The sequence below is a fragment of the Spermophilus citellus genome (genome assembly GCF_964194105.1).
Source record: "Spermophilus citellus genome assembly, chromosome: 6".
Lineage (NCBI taxonomy): Eukaryota > Metazoa > Chordata > Mammalia > Rodentia > Sciuridae > Spermophilus > Spermophilus citellus.
Window position 1 is genome coordinate 129634064 of NC_138187.1, and position 23462 is coordinate 129657525.

Sequence of the window (23462 nt, forward strand, 5' to 3'; positions counted from 1 at the left end):
AATATGCGCCCCAAATACCTTGGACTCTTGATTTACTGTTTTTTCTTCTCTATTTTGATAGATTAATGGATCCAGAGAACTCTTTCTCCACTATATGGAAACTCACCAAGTCAGAATGATGATAAATGACAAGTGAAGACAGCCTTAAGTCTATGGAGAAATGAGAAGGCTGGGTACCGTAGTGAAATGGGGAGTGCCTGCCCCTCTAGTGGGCAGCCCTGATTCCAAAGCGAATTGCTACCACAAGAATGTGGGTTCAGTATTGTCAGATCTAATCACTTTTCAAAAAAACCTAGGAACTGATATTTTTTAAAAATAAAATCCCCAAATAGTTAAATGTTGTGTTAAAAGTTTTCAAGTCATAGTAGACCTGCAGGAAGCACAGCTGGGTACCTTTTATGGCCCTCACGTTGCCCACTTACAACCTTTGTTCCGGGTTGCAGAGGAAGAGATGGTGATGAAAGCAGAGTGGAGAAGAGGTGCCAGACAGGAAGCCCACGTGTTCCTGCTCCTGCCTTCACTAGCACTGGGACCCAGGGCTTGCTCTTGACAAGGACACATGCTTGGAGAAGAAGAAATGCCCCTTCCAAGCCTGAGACCTCTCTGGTTCTCAAACCTTTCTTAAGCTACCTTCGTTCCCTAGGTGACCAGCTAAATGCCACCAATGCATGGGTGACTCTCATACCAGTACCTTCATCCCAGGTTTCTCTCAACACATGGATTCCTGTGTTCAAACACTTAAAATCTCTACTTGATGTCCAACAGCTACTTTAAATTACCTGTCCATCTTGACACTTTGTCTAGAGTCCTTCCTCCATAGCTGTCTTCCCCAACTCCATGAATCTGGCTTATCTTCCCCTTCCCTTATCTTTAGTAGGAATAAGCTTCACTACTTCCCCAATGCACAAGCCAAAAATGTAGGATTTCTGTCTTTCTCTCACACTCTACATCCAGCTTATCAATAAGTCTGACCAACACTATATTCAAAATATATCCCAAACCTTGCCCCCCTCACCACTCTCCAGTCTACCAACACATTGGCCAGACTACAACAACCTTGGGACCTGGCTTCCTTCTCTTTACAACCTTCTGTAGTAACTTCACAAAGCATTTTGGCAGGTTTTAAAATAAATACATAAATCAGAACATAACACTCTCCTCCTTACAACCTTTCAATCACTTTCCAAATCCAAAGCCCTATTACCATGACTCTCAAACCTGAGTGTCCCCATGGCTCCTCTTTCATTGAATTTAGGCCGCTGCTCACACCCTGTCTTCTCAGAGGACTTTGATGTTCACCCATCTAAAGCGTTTTCTCTTCTTTCACCTTCTGCCCCAATTCAGATCTTGTACTCTACCCCCTTCTTTATTCTTTCTTCTTCTAAGCACTTATTTTACTGATTATCTGTCCCCTTCCCTGTTCATGAGCTCTCATTTAGCAATACATTCTTATGGTCTAGTACTATGGCCAGCATGCAATAGGTGCTCCGCAGGTACACATTAGGTGCTAAATGTATGTTTGGATGGATGAATAGGTCCATATGGAACTTCCAGGAGCCAAAACCAAGGCTTGATTCAGCTGTTCACTAGGCTACTCACTGATTGAGGAAGGCAAAGAGGTATCTCATGATAATCAGAGTGGTTTTGGGCAGGACCAGGAGGACTTTCCGGATATGCAGAGCTCTCTCCTGTAGGTTGTCCATTGCTGAAAGAAGAAAGCCATGTGTTATCCTTCATTGTGCCTGAGATCCCAGGGAATAGCGGTCAGAAGCCCCTTACTATCAGCAGGTTCAGCCCAGAGAGCACCAAGTCAAAGCTACACACAGCACTGGCACAGCAACAGGAATTTCATCATTGTTGCTTCTGGGTGTGGGACTGTTGCACCAAGGTGCATATTGGGCTCCATACATTTACTGATTCAGGACTTAAGGTATACTCCTTGGGCACAAGAAGGGTTGGAGATGTTTTCCCCAGCATCTACCACCTGCTTTTTTCAAACAGTTAGGAGCTGGCTGTGATTGCCTAACACCCATCCTGGAGGTCCCGCATCTGGGGAGGGAAATAGGCTGTGCTAGTCTTGTCCTGCACACTCTATGCATGTATCTTCCTCCTCTGGACAAGTCTGGCTTATCTTCCCCCTCCCTTATCTTCAGTAGAAATGAGCAGAACATGGCCAAAAGTAGGAAACATAGGTCTGTGGGTAAATAGCCATATCTGGGAAGAAGACCGGAGAATTTTCCTGACTCTTATGCTATGGGCAGGTTAGTCCCCTGGGCCTGTGGTCTCTATCATGGACAGCCTCCCACTTCCACAGTGTCCCATGTAGATCTGGTTATTTTCTATGAGTGCCTTTATGTAAAGAGAAATGGGGAGTACTGGATTTGGGGCAAGAGTATATTTTTAGGGGAGAACTGCACAGTCAAAGGATGACTGTGTTGGCCACTGCAGTCTAGCTTAGAAGACTTTACCTAGGTCCGGTTCTGGGAAAAGACATGAAGACACTATCTAAAGGATGCACACAGTTGATTGCCACATAAATCACTTCCACTGAACTACCACAAACAGCAGGTCAACAAACAAAACAAGAGAGCTAGCTTCTTGAATGTGCTGGACCTTTCTGAGAATAACTGAGAGGGAAAGTACTCAGGGAAAATGTTGAGTCAAATCAGCAACTCAGGGGTCACAAAGACCCTGGTGACCTCGGAAAAAGGATCTTTTCTCCATTGCAAAGGCATCTTTCTTAACAGCCTCTGGGGCCATCATCAAACTCTGCTTCCAGAGTTTCCATGGATTGCTTATTATGTAAACAAATGAGAGGATGGCACACAGCAACAGGAGTTTCTTCCTTGTTGCTTCTGGGAGTGAGGCTGTTACACCAAGGTGCATGCTGGGCTCCACACATTTACTGATTCAGGACTTAAGGTATGTATTCCTTGGGCACAAAAAAGGTTAGAGATGTTCTCCCCAGCATGTACCACCTCTCAGTTATTCTCAGAAAGGTCCAGCACATTCAATAACCTAGCTCTCTTGTTTTGTTTTTTGACCTGAATGCCTACCTCCCCCAGCAGTATCATGCAGTATCATGAGCTTTTCAAGCTCCAAATTTTAGAATCAGAGGCAGAGAACCCCTAAGAAAATAGAAAACATCTCTCTCTCTCTCTGGAGAAATACCAGATGCCTACTTCTTAGGATAGCATATATGAATACAACTTACCTGGCAGGTAAGCCATGCCATGTTTAAAGCAACAAGTGGGAGATATTTGCAATACTTATGCCTTTCCCCTGGTTATCATGAAAAAGCCCAAACCCAATGTATATGCTTCAAACAACTGAAAAGACTGAGTCTTATGAATGAATTTTTATAAAGGCATTTTACTAAAGGAAGTTAAAGCCCAGAGAAACAAAAGAGTTTATGATGGAGGTGAAGCCAGAAGTCCTGACCTGGAGTCCTAGACTCTTACTGAAAAGTCATTCTCCTTCCTTCCTCCCCTGCCAGGGTTGAAGAAATGAAGGTGAGCATAAACTCACTGAAAAAAAAAAATTAAAAAGGAAAGCTTTACCAAGAAGCTTATGAGGAAACAAAGAACTCCATAAGAATGTTCAAACCTAGTGCTTGGAGGTGCTGTGGCCCAAAAGCCACTCTGAGGCCAGAGCGGTACTTACTGACGCAGGCCATCAGGTCGTGGAAGATGTCCTTAGGGAAGAGCGGGTGTTCCAGCCCCCGGAAGTAAAGCTTCAGGACACCAGCTATGGAGTCCATGTCGTGGTCATTCTGGTCCCCTGCCAGGGGGTCCTCTCCTGAGGATAAGCACCCCCAGAAAGGAAAGAGTGAGAGAGGCAAACACACAAAGAATGAAGCAGAGGCAATGGGGAAGGGGTGACCCACTTATATCCTCGTCCCAGTCCCTCAGCACAATGCCCAGCACAGTGGCATGAGTGGGGTAAACCAGAGGACAGATAGAAGCACAGACTGCTGAGACTCAGGGACGTCCCTATGGGCTGGGATTGGGACACAGGAACTGCTTCCCTTACAGAATCATGCAAAGAGGCTGGGACCAAGCCCCTGGGGGGGGGGGGGAACGAGGCCAAGGAGGCCAGCTCCTCTGATGAGCTCTCACTCCTGCTGCCCCCAACAAAGGACACCTACTTACAGAACAATCATGCCAGAGCTCCCTATGGAAAATTTCATATCAGATGTAATTAGATTTAATGATAGGACCAACCTCAAATTGAAACTATATATATCCATTACAGTGACGGAAATTGCCAAAGCTTGCCCATTACCTTAATAGCCCACAAGATAATAAATGGGCTACAATGAACAGGCGCATTAGCCTTGATATTAACTGCCACCAAGGGTTCCGGATAAAGCCATAAACCGCCTGGATATCATAGTTAACTTCTTGGGTTTTGGCAGATCATCCGTAGGAGAGAGGCAGGATGGGTGGGGCCGAGAAGGAAGGAAGTGGATGTGCTCAGCACCTCCTGCATCTCTTACAGGGAGTTGTGTATCTAATGGGAAGTGTGTGCAGACAGCAGGTGTCCAGCTCATGAGGGAGGCACAGGGGCTTCGAAACTCTGGGCCCCCCTCAGAGGAGAAAGGATAGAGCCAGTACCCCAGGAGGCTGGCAAACACTTGGTCTTAGCTTCCAGGCTGTTCCCTTACCTCTTTCAAAGGCATTTTTGATGTCATTCACTTCCACCTGGGATCCAGACACCCGGAAAATTCCTTCATGCTGCAGTCCTGGAAACACACAGGGAAAAGTGATCAAGGAGAAGAAAAAAGCAACCGCAGAGCCAAGCTTAGCTGAATGCCTGTCTCCCCCCGGCAGTGTGCACTGAAGCATCCTGTCTCTCTTGTTTTTCAGGCCAAAGGAGTAAAACATGTGCAGGGACATTGGGAAAGTCACTGGGATGATTATGAAGCATTAGCCTAAAGAAAGCACCAAATCAGAGGCTTAAGGGAAGGGATTTCTACAGCCTACTTCTCTTCTGACTCCAAGGGAGACTATCAAGCAGGGACCTTCCCTGCCTTTGCTCTTTGTCTCACCTGGAAAGTGGGGAGGTGACCTGTTAGTGTTTTCTTGTCACTCAGGGTCAGGAATGGGAGATAGGTTGTGGCAGGCAAGATATTAGTTACCATCAGAGGAGTGTCATAAGATGTGAGGTTATAGAGATTACTTTAGCTATTGTGACACTGTTCCACTATTCTAGGGGCCAGTGCTTTCAGTACTGATGAAAAAGAGTGGACATGAGAATACAAGTGATCCATCAACAGTATAGCCAGCCACTGTCCCAGGAGCTGCTCCTGATTGTTGCTTCACACAAAAACAAACATGCATGAATACTACACTACAATGATGTACACAGAAACTTTGTCTTCTTGAGTTTTGTTAGAGTAGAAATATTCATAAAAATAATGCTTGTATAGTGACTGCTGTTAATAAATGCTTTCATATAAATGAAGTGCTTGGTCCTCACAATAAGGGATAAGCTCACAATAAAACAGTGGTTAAGCTGGGTGTGGTGGCGCATGACTATAATCCCAGAGGCTTGGGAGGCTGAGGCAGGAGGATCATGAGTTCAAAGCCAGCCTCAGCAATGGTGAGGCGCTAAGCAACTCAGGCCACTTTTAAATCAGTGAGACCTCGTCTCTAAATAAAATACAAAACAAGGATGGGGATGTGGCTCAGTGGCTGAGTACCCCTGAGTTCGATCCCTGGCACTCCCCATCCCCAAGAAAACCAACAAAGCAAAACCAGGGGTTAGCAATACTCCTATTTTTAGATGGGAGAACTGAGGATAACCATCCCCTAGTTATAAAAGTACTAAGGACCAGGGCCAGGACTCAGACTCAGGCCTTGTGGCTGCAATCACATACTTAGTCCTCAAGCCAGACTTGTGGGGCCTATTGATGTAGGAGCAGAGAAGGTGGGAACCAAATGGCCATTCTGGACTTGTAAGCATGACTCACAGAGAGCACCACACATGCAACTGAGAAACCAGGGAGAAATCCAGGAAGCATGTGATTAGTGCCAGGCCCAGGGACTTTTGAGTGGGTCTGGCACCTCTAATTCCAGTTAGGACTGCCTAGGCTTTCTCAGACGCCTTGGGTATCAATATTGGCATTTTGTCAAAATCTTTCTATAATGGCCCAGTCCTTCAAAAGCCTTAATGTATCACAGAAGTCTCACATTTATTTTAGGAAAACAAAACAGAATAAGGCTACATTTTGCTGGTTGCTTCAGGGTTACCCTCTCAGTGGGGGTAGCTATCGGCTAGACCTTTGGAGGTCAATCATACAGGCCGGGACTGAAAGTACAGAATTGGTCTAAAACAACATTGAGAAATATTCAGAGGGACTGTGATTACCTGATTTGTAGTAGGACTTAAGTCTGTTCCTCTAAGGGACTATAAGAGCCAGATAATGTTCTTTAAACACAGAATGTAAATAGCAAGTGTTCTGATAGAAAGTCACATTCAATGTGAAAATATATTTGTTCACATACAAAAGTTGTAACCAGAACCAGTGACTTGTCGAAAACACGATGTAGGGAAATGTCAGAAACCAGACTAGATGGTGTGTTCTGGTTGGTAAAGTATTGCATAAGTTCTTGAAGAGTGTCAACAGGATGCTTTGGGTAGGGTAGACCACCAAGAAAATACGGTCTTGGCCTGTGGGCCCAAGGATAAGAAGAAATGAGAACTCAGCTTGGTGGAAATCAGGCAGCAGGCCTGAAACACTCTGAGCTCTCTTGGTCTGGTTTCTGGGTCCTCTGGAGAACTGATGCTGAAGGCCTGCTCTGTGTTTGGAGTGCCTGATGGGATGATGCTGAGAGCAGAAACAATGTGCTTTCCAGAAAGGAAAGGGGAAAACCAGTTTGCTTTTTATTATAATGAAGGTGAATCTTGACTTGCATAACCAAAATAGCCCAGCCACCTTTTTCACTTTTCCTTAGTGCTCACTAACATGAAAGTGTAAAACCCATCAGATATGGGTAAGTTGTTTGGCAATGGTGCAAAACCTTCCATGCATGTTGTGCCAGATCCAGCTGTTGCAGAGTTGCTCTCCTAGGTAATTCTTTTTTCTTCCTTCCCTCCTTCCTCTTTTTTTTTTTTTTTCCTTCAGTACTGGAGATTGAAACCAGAAAACTCTACCTCCAAGCTACATGCCTAGTCCTTTTTCATTTTACCTTTTATTTTGAGGCAGGATCTCTCTAAATTCTCAGGCTGACCTTCAACTTGTGATCCTCCTACCTCAGCCCCCTGAATAGCCAGGATTACAGGCATGCACAAGGCTCCTGATAGATTCTTCTTTTTTTGTTGTTCCAGGGACTGAACTACAGGGTGCTCAATTGCTGAGCCATATCTCCAGCACTCACCTCCCCTTTTTAAAATTTTGAGACAGGGTCTCACTAGGTTGCTTACAGCCTCCCTAAGTTGCTGAGGAGGCTTCAAATCAGCAATCCTCCTGCCTCAGCCTCCTGAGCTAGATTTTTCTTGAAATGATTACTACAACAGCCACCTCCTGTCCCTTCTCATGAAAATGATGAGGTTTTCTCCTCCTCATGATTCAGTTTCATTAGTTCCTCATCTTCCTTCTCCTTTAAATCATCCTGGATCACACTGACCCACTATTCACAGGGGACCCTCAGCTATCTCATCTAGATAATGGGGACAATAATATTTACCTCTCAAGGGAAATGAAAATAGTAAGGATATAAAAATTCCCAGCATTTGGTGGGTCACAGATCCTTTTGAGACTGAAAAAAGTTATAAATACTATCTTCATTCAATGTGAAAATATATTTGTTCACATATTAAAGTTGTGACCATATCTTTTTTAGGGAGTTCATGAATACTTTGAGTCTCTATTAGGGAAAAAAAATTCAATTTAGTTGAACAAATATTTTTTAAGCAGCTATCTACTATATCTTTTAAGCTTTTTAAAAATCAACAGTGTATTTGCTTAATCCTAGAATACACATAATTTCCAAATTGCTAACCCATACTTCTGAGATAAAAATTACTACTGTGCAAGATTTCTTATAGCTCTTTTTGTCTTTAGACTTAAAGAGTACAGTCAAAACACTGTTTTTCAGTTACTTGGTTAATTATTTTCATCTTCATTTCCCTTTAGTGTGGTTACATGTTCTTTTGTAGTACAGTTATGATTTCTTGGTATTATTTACATTCCTTTTGTAGTTTTACTCATCTAGTTTTATTTATTTGTTAATTCACCTATTGATTACAGAAAACATTAAGGCAGTTCTAAAACTACACAAAAAAGGTAAATTCAGGGCAATGCCACCCCTGTCCTGTTTCCCACTGCTCCATTCCTTCTACCTCCTTCCTACCCTTCTCCTGAAATAATAAATTGAATATTAATTTCTAGATTCATCTTTATTTCTTGCAGAAATGAGAAGATACATGTATATTCTTTTTTTTTCTTTCTTTTTTGATACCAGGGATTGAACCCAGGGACACTTAACTACTGAGCCACATCCCAGCTCTTTTTTATATTTTATTCAGAGGCAGGGTCTTGCTGAATTGCTTAAGGCCTTGCTAACTAAGTTGCTAAGGCTTTGAACTCTCAATTTTCCTGTCTCAGCCTCCTAAGCCACTAGGATTATAGGTGTGTGCCATCATGCCTGGCACATGTATATTCTTATATCTTCCCTCTTACCTGAAAGAAAGCATACTATAGATGCTCTTTCACATTTTGTTTTTTTCACCTAACAGCATACCCCCGAGGGACCTCTTGATATCAATTCATGGAAATCATCCTCATGTCTTTTTGCAGTTGTCTAGTGCTCCATTGTATGGATATATCATAGTATTTCCAACCACTGTTCTATGTATGGGCATTTAGGTTGTTTCTGATACTGTGAAATTACAAACAATGCTGTAGCAAATAACCTTGTGAATATCTAATCTTTGTATTGTTGGAGGAATACCTTCATGGTGAATTTTTGGAAGGCCTGCTGGATTAGGAGATCAGTGCATACGTAGTTTTATTATATACTGCCAAATTCCCCTATGCTGGTTTAGCTTCCCATCAGCAACATATGCATGTGCCCATTTCCCTAGAGTCTCAACCTAGAAACATGCTCAATTTTTGTCTCCTTATGCATTTAACCTGCACAGGGGTAGGGATGGGAAACTCCAAGCCACAATATCTAGAACCCATCATTTCTCAGCTAACACCATAATTAGCACCCTAGTCTAGATCACCACCATGTCTCCCCTGGCCTGCTGCCTAACTTCCTATATCACCCTTATGATCTTATCTCAATAGAACAAACAATGATCCTTTAAAGAGATGACTCCCTGATCAAAATTCTCCAATGGTTTCCATCTCACTCCAAAAAAATAAAATAATAAATAAAAATAAAATCCAAATGCCTATTTTATCCAACAGAGTTGTACAAGGTCTGGCCTCTGGCTTCACTTCCTGTCACTTTCCTCTCCACTCTGTTCAGCAATGCTGGCTTTATCCTATTCTATGAATAAGCCAACAGTCTCTGCTCATAGTGTCCCCTCTCCCCATGATGCCCTTCCCCAGATGTCCACATAGCTCACCGCCTTAGAACCCTGCTCAAATGTCATCTTCTTAGAAGTGGCCTTTCCCTCGAAACCACTGACAATAGTGTCTGTCCCCTTTCCATTCTTCATTCCTCACCTTGCTTTACCTTTTTTAATGACACCAACACACAAAATATTGTACGTGAATTTGTTTATTTATTGGCTGATCAACTCATCATCTATTTGTCCTTCAGTAGAACATGAGGTTCAGGAGGACAGAAGCTTTTTAATAGTACACAATAAGCAATCAATATATATTTCTATTGAATGAATGAATGAATGAAATACTTGGAAGAATGATGGGAGTTCAGATCTCCTTCTTCCTATTGTCTTTTAGGCACAAATAATTACTCCTCCCCTGAACTCAGTTTGGACTTCTTTGCCAACTACTTGATCATTAATCATTACTATCTTGCGAAATTTCTTATTCTGCTATTCTGAATTAACACCATTTATCTCTTTTTATTTAACTTCTCCCTCACTTACTTATATTCTCCAAAATGCATCATAAGACCACTTAAAGATAGGAACAGTGTATTAGTCCTGTTTTAGTTTTCCTACTTGGCGTTATGTGGTACTCAGCATTGATCAGGGGTTTGATAAATATTTGATTGTTTCAATAGTGATATACAATGCTCTTACTTCAAGTGACTGGAGATAATATTAAAAACTTACAGCTGATGGAGAATGGGATAAGTTGTAAGAATGTTCAAATAATTACTGTTCCAAATACAATCCTAAACAATGTCCCAGTTTATAGGGAGAGAGGAAAGTGAGAGGAGGAAGGGAGAACCTTAATGCCTCTGAATTAATATCAGCAATACTTTATCTACCTCCTTAGTTCAGGAAGGTCATTCTATCCCTCTTCCTATACTATTTAAAAAAATTTCTGATGCTCAGTTCCTAGACATCTCTATGGCACTAGTTCAGATATTTGTACTTTCTAAACATTCTTAACCTTAAAAAATCAATTCTCTGGCAATTATCTCCACCCCTAAATTCTGTTGAACCAGACCAGTAGCGGGTAAGGACTGGAGTTTATGAGATGTGGCTTTGTCAAGCAGAAGGATTAGTGTGATTTGACTAAGTTTGAGAAGGAGCCAGCCCCTGCAGAATCTCAATTGTTAAAAACAACTTTAGGACTGAGCTCTTGTGGATGTTGTATCCAGTGAGACCCGACCAGAATAAAAATGGAATATTATTAGGAATCAGTTGCAACCTTACAAATGGAGTTGTTTCCAAACCAGACTGGCACAGAAAGCTACCATGACACAATGATCAGGCTGTGCCATGGGAGATAACTGCATGCAGAGGCTGAGTATGAAACTACTGCCACCATGTATTAGCAGCTGGGTTCTCTCACATAGCAGCTGGAATTTAAAACTCATTTTTGAGCTAAAAAAGGGCATTGTGGTAAGTGGCTGTGGCATTTGGGGTCGAAACGTATGATGTCTTTCAATGTCTAGGAGCGGCCATTTTGAAGCAGCAAACATTACATGAACAAATATGACTTTATTTTTATTTGCTGAGAAGGTTAGCATAGGGAGGCAATCTCTATTCTTACTCTACAAAGAATTCCTGGATGTTCTTCCAACCTTTGCATACATATGGGTAAGGCCGTGGTCCTGCTTACCGTGCCTACTGATAAACCGGATGCAGCTTTCTACCACCAGAGGAATTGCCTGGCTGGAGTCCTGAAAAGCCAAAGAAAAACAATATCAAAATCTTCAAACAGGGGTAGCCCAGGGTGAGAGCAAATGGACCTCACTGTGGAACTTGTCTCAGATGGATCAGTGATGGTGCAGTCACCTGGCTTGTCCTCCAAGCTCCAGAGCACAAAAACACAACCACTGACTTGGAATGGCAATTATCTCCACCCCTAAATTCTGTTGAACCAGACCAGTAGTGGGTAAGGACTGGAGTTTATGAGATGTAGACGCACCTTAAATCTAGCATGTTCTAAATGGAGCGGGTTGTCTTTTTATCCTGACCCAGTGCACCACCAACAGCCATCCAATCGATTTTCTCAGGTTTGCCTTCAAAATATCTGTTGAATCTCTTCACACTTCTCCATCTCTATTGCCACCAGTTTAGTTCAGCCCACCAATATCTCCATTTCCATCCCTGCTACCTACCCATCCCTTTACATAGTGGTCAGGAGATCTTTAAAAGTACATCTCAACTACTGGGGATGGAGACTGATCAAATTGTGTTATGTGCATGTACAAATATGGCAACATAAATCCTTCTGTTATGTATAATTAGAGTGTACCAAGAAAAAAAAAAGTGCATCTCATCTCGTGAACTTTATCATAGACTTCTCTTCTCAGCTTCACATGTTCAGGATCTTGCCTTTGCCTCCACTGTTCTAACTTCTGCTCAACCCCATCTCTGCTACAGCCAACTGGCTGCCTTTCTTTCTCCAATAAGTCCTCCCTTGTCTCAAGGGTTTACATGAGTGACACCTGCTGCTGACACATTCTTCTCAACCCTGATTTGACTTCATTATGCGGATGTGAATACCTATTTGCCCACTGACCACCACCAGCTCAGGCTCTACAAGGGTAGGTCCTACATCCATTCCTGGGTGTCTAGTGCTGGCCATGATGCTCTCATATAGTAGTGCTTAATTAATACCAGTCAAAGGTCACAGGGTGAATCAAAGGGAGCTTCAGAAAGGTTTGTTTGGCATAAAAGGTAGGAAAGACAAGAAAAGCCAGTTCTTGCAAACAGTGGAGATTACTTGATACTAAGCAAAACAGGCCTCCCAGATGTTAATCTTCATTCTGTACTTTTGCTATATAACCCTTCTCATATTGTTTAACTTCTATGAACTTAAATTTGCCGTAAATTTCTCAGTGGGTAGGGAATTCATGTGAGGAAAGAGTATGTCCTACTGGCACGAGGGCATGAGTGTCTACTGTGCACAGAAGAATTTATAGAGGTCTTGGGCCATGAACAAGTCCTTGAGATAGACTGGTCCTCAAAACAACCGTATGGGGTATGTATTATTATTCTCACGAAGTTAACTCGCTGCTGATGGTCACTCAGCTGGAAAGTGGCCAAGCCAGAATTCAAACTCCAGCTGCCTCCCTCTGAAACTGAACACTTCACTACCACCATGCTGCATCCTAGGAGTTCAGCAAACATTACACATCATCTCTCACTAAAAACCAGCAGGGTTTTATAATATAGCCTCATGCACAAATCATTCAGTTCTGTGGAAGAAAGACATGAGGCAGAGGGGCCCAAAACCTAGCTAGAAAGAGCTTCGGCAATGTGTCAAGATGCATTCTACTGTCATGTATAATAATAACTAGACCAATTAAAAAAACAATAAAAAAACAGCTTCGGATATTCAGGACAGAGATGTTCAGAACTCTTCAGTAGGCTGGGTCCTATGTCTTCTGCCCATTTCACAGGTTTGCCTGCAGCCCTCTTCTGGCTCTGAATTTTCAACTGTAGCTGTGGGGCTTGGCTACTATTAGGAAGCAGCTGGGTCTCATGAAGAAGTCAGGCCGAGAGAAGAGCTGGCTTGGCCTCCAGCTCCAGAGCTTGCCAGGAATCACGATGCTGCCAAAGGGAGTATTGCATATGCCAAGGTGGAGGGAGTTGGGAAGGTCTCAGTGACCCAAATGCTCATCTTTGTGACCCCCAAACCCATCTGCTTCCTCCAGCTTTCCACTGACAGCAGCCAGTGTCTACCCTCTTATTAACATCACTGCCAGATGGGCTAGGTGATTTTGTAGGAAGACTCTTTGTTCTCTCTTCCTTACTCTAATGAAGAAAATGGTACCACTATTAAAAGAGAAAAAATGCTCCATTTGAGGAAGTCTTTTTTATATTTACAGACTTCTGTTATCATACTTTTCACTTATAAATAGCAGCAGCAGAGAAAATGAAGATAGCAACAGGAAGGTTTGCAAAGTTTTACTCGTCCCAGATTTGAATATGAAGACCCAAACACAGGGAAGCTGGGAAGCTCCCAGATTACTGGCTTCATTAAGTTATGTGAAACCAGATGTGGTGGTGCATGACTGTAATCCCAGCGGCTCAGGAGGCTGAGGCAGGAGGATCAGAAGTTCAAAGCCAGCCTTAGCAACACAGCAAGGCCCTAAGCAACTCTGTGAGACCCTGTCTCTTGAAAATACAAAAAAAAAAAAAAAAAAAAAAAAGCTGGAGATGTGGCTTAGTGGGGTAAGTGCCCCTGGATTCAATCCTTGTTAGCAAAACAAAACAAAAACAAAGGTTATTTGAAAGCAAAATTTTGCTGAATACACAGGAAATGGAATATTAGTGGCAAAGTAAGTAAGGATTGGCTGAAAATATGGCATCGAGGATAACAGCATGTATGTACATGGTTACCAATAGCAGAAGTGGCCCAGAGGGATAATCTGTGGCATACAAGAGTGGGCAAAAGATGACCTGCCCTATTATAGAAGAGCATTTTTCTTGTCTCCATTGGTCCAATGGAGCCTAAGACAGAGTCTAGTGGAAACAGACAAGTGACAAAGGCACAAAAGTTTCAGATGCTCCTGTCAATCTTCCCCACTCCACTCCCTGAAATGTTTCTGAGCACCCAGTGAATTAATTTCCCCAAATGGCTCTGTATGTCACTGTGGTGCCCCGAGACCTGCACTTCACCACTGACTTTGCACACGGCTTTCCAGGAATTTCTTTATGTGTTTCCATCCACTGAATGTTTGTCTCTCACCCCTCTCCCAATGTTAGGACTGATGTAACTTTAATTCTTTTGATCATAATAGGTTTGTTCACATAATCTCAGAGTTGGAAGAAGACTTTAAGGACAATCAGGCTAAATTTCTATCTAATCAGATTAAAGGAACTGCAGGAAAAGGAATAATAGACATAACTTGGAAAAGATAGCAGAGCAGTGGTCCAGTAATTTGCAGGGGAAAACAGGAAGATGGCAGATGAAGTCCAAACATGCATTATTTGGCATAACTTATTTCTTTTTCCTTTTGGTACTAACTGGGTGTTTAAAATTTGTAAATTTAAATTAAATTTATTTTTAACTAATACATAAAAACATAAATTTGTATATATTAATGGGGTACCATGCGATATTGTAATACATATGTATATTGTATAATATTTAAATCAGGGTAAACATATCTATCTCCTCAATTTATCACTACTTGATGATTAAAATATTCAAATAGGGCTGGGGCTGTGGTTCAGTGTTAGTGCACTTGCCTGGCATGTGTGAGGCACTGGGTTCAATTCTTAGCAGTGCATATAAAAAAATAAAAAATAAAGGTCTATCAACAACTAAAAAAATATTTAAAAAAGAAATTCAAATATTGAAAATCCTTTCTTCTAGCTTTTCTTTTTTAATTTTAAGAATTTTTCTTTTTTTGGGCTGGGGATGTGGCTCAAGTGGTAGCGCGCTCGCCTGGCATGCGTGCGGCCCGGGTTCGATCCTCAGCATCACATACCAACAAAGATGTTGTGTCCGCCGAGAACTAAAAAAAAAATAAATATTAAAAATTCTCTCTCTCTCTCTCTCTCTCTCTCCCTCCTCTCTCACTCTCTCTTAAAAAAAAAGAATTTTTCTTTTTTTAAAAATATTATTTATTTATTAATTACTTGGTGCTGAGGATCAAACCAGGGCCTTGCATATGTTGGGCACATGCTCTACCACTGAGCCACAATCCCAGCCCTCTTCTAGCTTTTTGAAATGTACATTATTATCTTTAGTCACCCTACTGTGTAATAGCACATCAGAACTTCTTGCTTGTTCTTATTTAACTGTAACTTAGTAATAACTGATCAACTTTTCTCTATTGGCATAACTCCTCTTTTGGGGGGTGGGGTACTGGGGATTGAACTCAGGGGCACTCAACCACTGAGCCACATTCCCAGCCCTATTTTATATTTTATTTAAAGACAGGGTCTGTCTCACTGAGTTGTTTTGTGCCTCGCTTTTGCTGAGGCTGGCTTTGAACTTGTGACCTTCCTGTCTCAGCCTCCTGAGCTGCTGGGATTACAGGCTTGCACCACCGTGCCCAGCCACTATTAGCATAATTTCTTATGAGAAAGAGGGTTAGGAATTTTTTTCACATACTGATCTCCAGATCATTTATTAGATTTCCACTTTCACCAAAGTAGAAAATACAAGTCTTGACAACTAACCAGATGTGGTACAAAGACAAAAAAAAAAAAAAAAAAGGATGACATGAAAGATAAGATTTGGGACCTTAGAGACTATGAAGGATGGAGAATCTCCATTAAAAGAAATAGAATTTAGGGGAGCTGAGGAAGCACTTGTGGTGGGGGAGGGGAAGGCCGGTGCCAAGGGTGAAGGCACTATCTCAACCTTCAGGCACAAATGTCCAGTCAGTCACTTGGGAGTTAGAGCCAAGGACTCAGGTAGGCAGCACTACAGGACAAAAGGACACTTTGGGAAGGAGAGAAAGGTTCCTCGAGGAACATAATGACAAGGGAAGGAGCATGGAGAAAAGTCAGGCAACCTGGGGAGGAGCCTAAATTTAGAAGAATGGAGAAAGTGAGGCCATCAAAGAAGATATCAATGGCCAGGAGAAAGATAGTACTAGGCTTGAAGACAGCAGAGACGATCTAGAAGCAAATGCTGATGCACATAATTTCAAGAAAAGTCTAGGGGCTTTGAACCTAGTCTTTGCTAGGGTAAAAAATGGCTAGAATCCATTGTTCTTGAGGCATCCTCAAGAACAAAAGCCATCAGATTCTTCCTCTTGTTTGGCTTATTTGCCATAAACTCCCAAAACTCCTGGTTACTTTTATAAAATTCCTCATCTTCTAAGTTATTATTTTACACCCCTGACTATCTTAGATATGAACCCACCATTAGATATAAACTGCTGCAGAGAAACTGGGGTAGCAGAACAAAAACAAGCTCTTATTTTGATTAGGGTTTATGGAAGTTTCTGGAACTCTTAGGCAAATCTAGCACCAGGCAAATGTACTTTCCCTGCAACTGCTTAGGTGCAGCAGGATGCAAACCAGATGGATGGCAAGCTGACCAGGAGCATATATCACCTGCCTGACTGTGGGTTCCCACATTCCTGTAGCCAGAGTAGGAGCTGCAAAGCCCTCCCACACATGCTCCTCCTTCTCTAAGCAGGAGGTCCAGTTTTGGATCAGGAACTAAAAGGAACAAAGTTCGAGCTCAATCCTATTCTTAGTGTTAAAGATGGCTTGCTCATTCTTTAAGACATATACTGACTAGTTTTCAATGCCATAAACTAACCCTGGGAGGCTTTCCATTCTTTTCCAGTTTTAAATGAAATCATGGGAGAAAGGAGAAAGAAAAAAAAAAAAGAGAGGAACAAGAGGAAAGAGAATTGCAATGAATTTTTTATCATTTAAAAAATGTGTAAATGTATTTGACACAGTGTTCTCATTAAAATGAGATCTGAAGTAAAGAAGGAGGAAAAAAATTACAACAAAGCTGGGACAAATGAGGTCTATGTCATCGGAGTTCTCCAGCTGGACTGACCACCCAGCCAGAGCAGTCACCAGCTTGAATATACTGCTGGGGCTGCCGACACTACAGAAACCACGCGCCCTCTACATTTGATTGTCTCCCTGTGGTTAGGGCCACTGTGAATTACCCAGAATGTCTTTATAAAGCCTGGATCAGCTTTCCCCTGAGTAGACACAGAGATATTTCTGAGCTCTCTCTACCCCCTCCCTGTTAATGGCCTTCTGCAAAGCTGCTTTGAGCTTAGGGGAAACAAAATCATTTCAGTATTTGCTATAAAGTATAATTAGGAAGTCAAATTTGCTACTGCAAAAAATACTTCAATTAATTTTTTTTTAAACAAGCACAAGTGCTGTTTAGATTGTCCACTGATGTGGTTTATCCATGCCACTGCTCTCTTGAGGTTTCCTCCTAATATAGGTAATGAGACCTGGTGCCCAGTGACAGAATTGAATACAATGGTGAAAACCATGTACAAAACAGCTCTTGTCCTTCATTCCCAGACCAGAGTAATCTCTGCATTTTAGTACATGGCAGGATACATCTAGGATGGACACACCATCAGAAACAAAATCTACACATGTAAAGCAAGACTGTCTGGTCTAGGAGATTAGCTGCTGGAAGTTACTGACACATTAATGTGTCTATAAGTTAGTGTGCAGTCTCTTCTTGGCACTTATCCTTCATGGCAGAAGGATGCCATGGGCAGTTCTGGTACAATCTGTCCCCTTAAAAATCATACCAGCTAGTATGCAAGAGGGTAAATGACTAGAAAAGAAGAACAAGGTAGAAATATTATGACCATTCCAACACTGACAAAATTGCTATAACTGTAACCATGCCATGACTAAAGGGTACAGCCTAAAGGCAGGCATAAAGTCAGAGAAGTGTCTGTCCTGTCCACATGGAGCTTCACGATTGCCTGTGGGATATACTCAATTGTCATGCCAGGCCAGCCTGGCCTCTGCCGGGCTCTTACCTGTTTCCTCACGGTTGAGCTACGCCTGTGGTTGATCCCACCAAGTCAGAGAGGGCCGATCCAGCAACAGGGAGGACAAAAGAGAAAATTGGGACAGAATGAGACAAGTCATTGCTTGTGTGTGTGTGTGTGTGTGTGTGTGTACACATATGTGCACATGTGCAAGCGCACATATGTATTGCCTTAGCTTCTGAATAGCTGGAGTTATAGGTATGTGCCATCATGTCCACTTCAAATGAGGGCTCTTAAACCTAGAAGTTTTTAATCATGAAAAACAGTCTTTATGGTAGTTAATGAATCAAGTCACAATATTCAGCTCAGTCCCAGAAAAGGCTAAGAGACTTGTTAAGTTACTTCCCATCTAAAGTCAAATATAGTTTTTCTTTTTATAAAAGCATAGAGGTGCTTATTTTTAATGTCTACCAACATTCAAAATTTGAATAAGAAAGAACTGGTTCAACTTTGCAGATCTGGGTTAGATAATAAGATCTTCCTGTTTGCAAGGAGATGCTGGAAAATACCAAAGGCTGCTGCCTATCATTTGCTTTCTCTTGGAAATCCTCAGGGAAAAGATAGGAAGCATTTTTTTTTTCTAGATTTAGAGAGTAGGGCACCTACAATGGAAGGAAGGATGGGGATCTTCTGTCTATATTTTTCAAGTTGTGTTGAGTCTCAGAGAACTTTTCTCAAAGGGAATTTGACTCAGAGGCACCTGAGTCAAACAGGCACGGCAGCGCTACCTGCTTTGAATGAAGGTGGGGGCCAGGGCCTGGCCACTGGGCCTTGTTCTGCCTCTGCTGCCAGGTCGCTCCTGGAGAACCTCTTTGAAATTCTCCAGGCTCGTGGAGCTAATGTAAAACACTGTTTTTCTGAGGGGGGAAAAGAGTGGCCAAGGTCAGACACAGTGAAATAATCCTGCAACAGGGAAATAGACTCAGTTCTTTTCATTTTTTCAGAAACTTCTGTGGACATAGGCTCAGGTGAACTTATACTATATCACCAAAAGATATATTCCACAGAATTCCATTATCCTGGTTCCCTGCAGCCCCCAAGTCTGTCATATTAATGGGACTTTAGTTATAATCCACAATGACAAAACGATGAAAGCCAAATGAAGCTATCTCTAAATAATGAGCCTATAATTGTAAATGGCTTATGATTATTGTGTGTGTTGGCAGATAGAAGTGGTTGATATAATGGACTAACGCAGGGTCTCTAAGGAGTCTAGTCCATTAGAGTTCTTTCTCCAGTTAAATCAGCACATTTTTAGGCATCAGAGAACTGTCATCTGAATAGATGTCTTGCTTTCTGCCCACTCAAGAGTTTTCTCATAGCAGCACCATGACTGGGAGGGAAAATATGTGGCTGGGGTGGGAGAGGAAGGGGAAGGTAGGGAAAAATTAGGAGGGCTGCATACTTGCACATCGGGCAAGATTTCTACCAGTGGCATTTGGCAAGCCAATACAAAATAATATTTTATTATCCAGCAATGTCACTAATTAGGCTATCATCTTTGCCATGCATGGGGTGGGGGGAAACTCAGATCAAATGCTCCTGATCTTCTTTTTCTAAGTTAGAGACTCCCCAAAGCCTGTATGCTGAGGTCTACCAGCTAAGAATAAGTTAAAGGATAGGATCCTCCAGCATTAAATGTCTATTTTCCTTGCAATATGGTGGCTTTGAGAAGACTTGGACTATTTCAGCAACTGATACTCCTTTACTCAGTTCTGCTCAGTTCTCTTCCTAAGTCATAGCAAACCCCATTGCCATCTGAGACCAGAGAGAGTCACTAAGGCCAAGGGAAGGAACCCACCCTCGGCCAGTCATTCAATGTCCTTACAACTCAACCTTAGATCTTTCCCAAGCTGGGACCACTGGACCTTTGGGCCTCTCTTTATCCCTTCCCAGGGCTGTCCCATGACACACCTACCTGGCCAGACTGCAATCTGTCCGCTGACCTGTGGAAAGACAAAAGTAAAAAGCATATGAAATAAAAGGGGTAGAGAAGGGAGACCAACTAGCAGAAAAGAATAAGGAGCCCATAGCCTCGTCTGAGAAAGAACTTTCTCTTGGTTCCCAGGCCACAGTTGCTAGTAACCCTGGACCTTAGGTTTGCCAATTCTTCTTCCCAAAGGAAAAACAGGCATGGATATAGGACAATGAGAATGAGACAGATCATACTTTAGAGAACAATCTGTTAGAAATTTAGCTTTTTATGCTTATGCTGGGTGTCTATGGTGGGAAGTTGTGGAGTGGAGTAGAACATGTTTTCTTGCTCCCAAGTCTGTAAATGTACATACACTCATATACACAGCTAGGCTTAGAATGGAAGAAGGAAAAGGAGTTGTCTGGGGAGAGAAGGGAGATGTGCATGTTCTGGTTTTAGATTCATACTAAATTCTGTTAGGTTAGACTGGGGTAGTGAGGCAGACTCTGCTAGAAAATCATAGTTCTCAATCCAGTGGCAGGCCCTAATAAATGAATGGGTCATCGTCAGCTTTAAAAACTGAAATGCAAACTCAGCATGGTGGCTCACACCTATAATCCGGCCACATGGGAGGCTGAGGCAAGAGGATCTCAAGTTTGAGGCCAGCCTCAGCAAATTAATGAGGCACTTAGCTACTTAGTGAGACCCTGTCTCAAAACAAAAAAATACAAAATAAAATAAAGTAAAATGGGCTGGAGATGTGGCTCAGTGGTACAGCATTTCTGGGTCTAATTCCCCATACCAAAACAAAACAAGACAAAAAAAAAAAAAAAAAAAAAACCTGAAATTCAAACCTTAAATTTATAAGAAGTGTTTGTATTTGTATTTATTTTTTGTTTGTTTGGTTTTGGTTTTTGTGGTGCTAGGGATCAAAGCCAGGGCTTCATGCTAGGTGAGCACCCTAACACAGAGCTGCATCCTCAGCCCCACAGACATGTCTTTAAAATTTAAAAATACATCTACATGTATACATGGGTCATAATGTAATATGTGGTGCTTTCTTTGGGCCCATAGTTAATGAAGCTTGATCTGTACTAGATCCGAATTAGATAAACGAAGAGCAAACCTCAGCAGGCACTGAGCCAGTGAAGCAGAGATCAGCTCCTACATTCCCCATTCAAGCTCCTGAAAAGGCAACTCCAAGGGCTGGGGGAGGGCAGCGCTGTTTCTTGTCTTTAAAGCTTGCTAATTGTTGATTACAGTTCAGCTCATCTTGAGCAGCACCATCCCCCACCCCTAACAGCCTCTTCTTACCAAAGGCTCAGCTTTCATCTGCAAAAATATTATTCTGAGCCATTATTTTCAACATCTGTCCCATTTCCATTCTGGAATATTCATACACATCAATTATCCCTCTGTGGCAAGAACAAGGGGCTCTTGCATTATGGTGACAAATACATACAGAAGGCAGGGACATGATGGCTTGCACACAGGAAGATTTACAGCTATTTTTTTTTCCTTCATTGCTACAACTTGTCATCTTTAGATTAAGGCAATTTGCAACACTAATGAATGGTCAACTTTCATCCCTCCAGAGTAGCACATTTGGTGCATACTTGGGTGTGAGCAAACACACACACACCCCATGATCCTGCTTCTTATCTTACTTATGAATTATGCTTAGTTTGTCTTGACTGAAAAAAAAAATCATAGCTATAACTTGCTTCAAATACTTCTGGGCTTTCTTTTCTTCAGTCTCTGGTGGAGCAATTTGATAATCAAAGAGTAAAGATTTTTCTATAAGCAAAGTTTGACTCTCTTTTTCTGTAGTGCTAGGGATTGAACCCATAGCCTTGTGCATGGGAGGCAAGCACTCTACCAACTGAGCTATATCCCCAGCCCAAGTGTGACTCTGAATGCCTGGACCTGTTTAGTCTGAGTCCCTTGGGTGGTGGAGAGGAAAGAGACCAGAAGTTACAGAAAAGGCTCTCTTTATAGAAAATGCCTTAAAAATCATAAGAGTAAAGGTATTAGAGAAAAGAGAATTAACCACCTGGGGGAACTCTCCAGAGAAGGAAAAGGATAGGGTGAGAACAGTGGGCAGGAGACTCTGGTGTGAAAGGCAGGGCTCCAATCCCTGGGCCAATGAGCCAATGAGCCTCACATGCTTTCCTGGGCTCTGCAGTTTGTCTGATGAGAGCTTGAGAATTTATTTGAAAAAAGTCAGAGCTTTCTGTAAGTGCAGGCTTGCCTGTCACTGAGGTTACCACAGATTCCCTGTAGTATCTCTCTTCCTCTCCCTCCCATCTTTAAGTGAGGAGATTAGTGGGGCAGGGCACTCAGAGGCATCCCCAACCTGGGAATCCCATTAATCATAGGATGCTGAGAGCTTGGCAGGAGACCTGGGCAGGGTGCCAAACAACCCTGAGGAAGCTTCTCTTTCAACCTTCACCTTCTGTTTGACGTCCGAGAAGACAAAGTCCAGAGTGCCAGTTCTCTGCCTTGCTACTTTCTAGGGTCTGGTTAAGATCATCATCGGAGATGAGACAACCCTATCAGCACGATGGCCTCAGCATGACCACAGGAGAGAGAGGGGGCTGCCACTTAAACAGCACAGGGACCCCTCCAAGTAGAAGGAAGCAGACATTCACCCTGCAACTTAGAAGGCAGCCAAACGTCTGTCCATCACTCCTGTACCTGAGGATCCTCTCCCTCCTTAGCGGGGCATCTCATCTCACAGCTCCCACCCTTGCCCTTCCTGCTCCAGCCTCAGTCTTGCCACAAGGAACTGGGAGTTTTAACAAAGTGTCTGCAGAGGAAATAACTCTGCAGCCCCATTACCCGGGTTGTGGCAGAGGAGGCAAGGCAGGGGGCCTGGGTGGAGAGCAGGCACGCTCCATTTAAACAAATAGATGATGCACATTAGTGCTTCATTAAGCATTGCCCTTTTCCCATTACTCAAGCAGTCATCTGGGGCGTGTGCTTCCACATTAAAGGGGCTAGGAAAAGAAACGCATTCATATAACCAGATTGGGTCCACTTGGCTGAGGACAGAGGCACGTGCTCAGCAAGAGAGCTCAGTGGGACCCGGCCCAGCTGCCAGCCTCCACGGAGCATTCCCACACTCACTTTCTCCCAGGGTTTTCTGCAGAAGGTCGTGCTTGGCTTGTAACTTGGTGATGAGGTTCCTGCCCTCCAGGTACTCCTTCATTTTCTGTAGGGGAGGAGCAGAAAGAATAGTCAGATGCCTAAGGAAAAAAAATATCACGGATTCTTGGCTGGACAATTCCCTTTTTTGACAAGTCTTTTGGTTTCTGACCCAATTTCTATCAGGTCCATGTTTAAAAAATTTCTTTGAGGCCCAGAGTATATGGCAGCTGCTGATTTTCACGGTGGATTAGTACCCTGCTCTATGTTTCCATTGGAATTTGACGTTGGCCAATACAAACAAACAAATGGTCTCCTAAAGCCCCTCATCTATCTCC

General features: G+C 42.6%; 1 protein-coding gene across 5 annotated transcripts in view; it reads right to left on the bottom strand.

Annotated features, from left to right (window-relative positions):
- SRGAP2 (SLIT-ROBO Rho GTPase activating protein 2) overlaps nucleotides 1-23462 on the bottom strand; it is a 249968-nt gene that overhangs the window by 22047 nt on the left and 204459 nt on the right. For all 5 annotated transcript variants that reach the window (XM_081299355.1, XM_081299354.1, XM_081299356.1 and 2 more), the window contains 7 exons: nucleotides 23107-23191; nucleotides 19981-20008; nucleotides 18051-18075; nucleotides 11219-11279; nucleotides 4667-4744; nucleotides 3664-3798; nucleotides 1600-1705 (listed from right to left, as the gene is read on the bottom strand). In XM_081299355.1, coding sequence (XP_081155481.1) covers nucleotides 1600-1705; nucleotides 3664-3798; nucleotides 4667-4744; nucleotides 11219-11279; nucleotides 18051-18075; nucleotides 19981-20008; nucleotides 23107-23191 — 518 coding nt within the window. The remainder of the gene's footprint in view (nucleotides 1-1599; nucleotides 1706-3663; nucleotides 3799-4666; nucleotides 4745-11218; nucleotides 11280-18050; nucleotides 18076-19980; nucleotides 20009-23106; nucleotides 23192-23462) is intronic.